Source organism: Dendroctonus ponderosae, unplaced genomic scaffold, assembly GCF_020466585.1.
Source record: "Dendroctonus ponderosae isolate FM_Combo_2020 unplaced genomic scaffold, Dpon_F_20191213v2 Dpon_F_20191213_1, whole genome shotgun sequence".
Taxonomy (NCBI): Eukaryota; Metazoa; Arthropoda; class Insecta; order Coleoptera; family Curculionidae; genus Dendroctonus; species Dendroctonus ponderosae.
The window spans coordinates 14,899,090-14,900,828 of record NW_026017110.1 but is presented as its reverse complement, the minus strand read 5'-3'; the positions used below and the strand labels follow the sequence as shown (position 1 = coordinate 14,900,828).

At 33.9% G+C, this 1,739-nt stretch overlaps 3 protein-coding genes across 3 annotated transcripts in view; 1 reads left to right on the top strand and 2 right to left on the bottom strand.

The window, feature by feature from the left end:
* Window positions 1-897, top strand: LOC109535940 (the record flags this gene model as incomplete). Its single annotated transcript, XM_048661734.1, is given in 3 exon segments — window positions 1-25; window positions 79-299; window positions 646-897. Coding segments are annotated over 3 exon segments (498 nt in total), but the record flags the coding sequence as incomplete, so codon positions are not given.
* Window positions 1-1,575, bottom strand: part of LOC109533631 (protein FAM184A) — a 55,750-nt gene extending 54,175 nt beyond the window's left edge. Inside the window, exon 1 of the mRNA XM_048661732.1 lies at window positions 1,422-1,575. Within this exon, the coding sequence (XP_048517689.1) occupies window positions 1,422-1,492 (71 nt within the window). The 5' untranslated portion in view covers window positions 1,493-1,575. The remainder of the gene's footprint in view (window positions 1-1,421) is intronic.
* Window positions 1-1,739, bottom strand: part of LOC109539701 — a gene marked incomplete at both ends in the record, with an annotated part of 26,792 nt that overhangs the window by 10,725 nt on the left and 14,328 nt on the right.

Sequence of the window (1,739 nt, the reverse complement as noted above, 5' to 3'; positions counted from 1 at the left end):
GCAGAGGAAGAGGTTTTGCCTCCAGGTTTGCGAATTGCCTGTCGAACATCATCTTTTATTTTATATGCCATTTTATAGGCAATCTTATCCCAGGGCTAGCCAAAGTCAAAGATATCAGTCTTTGTCCAGGACAGTGTCCAATGATCTAGCTGAAGTAAAGCGAATCATTGATATGGCAGAGAAACCGTTTCTTAGCCTTCACGCTGTAGAAAGTACCAGTGAAACTGCATGTGAAAATCAAGAGTTTACCAATGAAGTAGTGGATATCTGCGTTGAGAATTCGCAGCCTAATTTGAATAGTAAGGTCTAATAGTAAATTTCGCTTATCTTATGGCCTGTTAAATAAGGAAAATGGTAAAAAAATAATAATTTTTAAGTAACCCTACTACGTACACAATGCTCATCCACAACGATTGTAAACCTTTTTAAATTGAACATATTAATGCATATTAAAAATTCATCTCAATTTTCTGGCTTCCAAGTATGAAATTTTGTCAGAGAAGCTAAATAATTTACAAGTAATGTGGAAACGATTTTTAGAAAACAGGTTTGAATGATATTTTTACCTTATTTGCTTAAAACCACGCTTGGATTATCAGGTTAATTCGTTATTGTAAAGCGCTTAACCAACTTTTTTAACTTTAGCTGAAGAAAATGTTGATGGGTCAAACAATCACGAATTAATTAAAATTGTATGTTATAACAACGATCAAACGGTATTGAAACAGGATCAGAATAGCGACGCCATGCAAATTGAAACGTTCGATGAAAATGTTGAGAATCTCGAGCCAAGCATTAATGAAGACATGAGTATTTCTAAAATGGATGAAGACTTGGAACCTCCGGTTATCATTGTGAGCACGATGGAAGATTCGGGGGATGATTGTTCCGCAGATGGTAAGATTTTTTATAACGCAAATCTTGTGTTGCTTAGTTTTAGAGGGGTGATGGTATTTACTATATGTTAAAAACAATTTCTTAAGTTCGGCTGTTTGTGCTTAATTGCACGTTCTGAAAGAAATTGTTTAAAGCTTCCACATTTCAAGACATTTAATTCAATAAATAAATAAAAAAAATTGGAAGGCCGAAAACCTCCAGACACGAATCCCGTAATTTATATAAGTATACCATTGTCAAATTAAGGAAAATTTTCATTAAAATTTGAAGCGTATTTACTCAAATTCTTCCAGCTTCTGTGAATAACCGGGTTAATAGTAAGTTTATAAGTTAAAATATTTATCTTAAGGTTAGCAATGTTGTATTAGTCAGCTTTTTCTCCCCGAAACACAAAGTCAGAATATGATAGATTTAAGCTAAATCTTTTGCTTTTTAACGTGAACAATTGAAGCTAATAACACTGAAAATACCTTCAACCAATTCACAATGAAACAGCAATTTACTCTATATGGTAAGGTACTCACTCTTTGTGCGATCCTCCTAACGGAAACAACCACATGGCCAAGTTTTCAAAATACTGGAGACTCACGAACATAAACTTCGTACTTTGTTAGCACTTAACATTCTACGATACTCAAAAAATACGACTAAAAAAGGAACCATTTTGCGTCAATATATAGACAAAAAGTCGATTTCCAATTTGTTTACTGTGATGACAAAGCATAGCAAAACTAAAATCTACATGCGAGAACAGTACGTTCGGGTTCATCCAGAAATATCCATCAACTTTGAACTTTTTGGCATTCCATTGGAAGTACACAGACAAGTGTTGTTTCATTAGT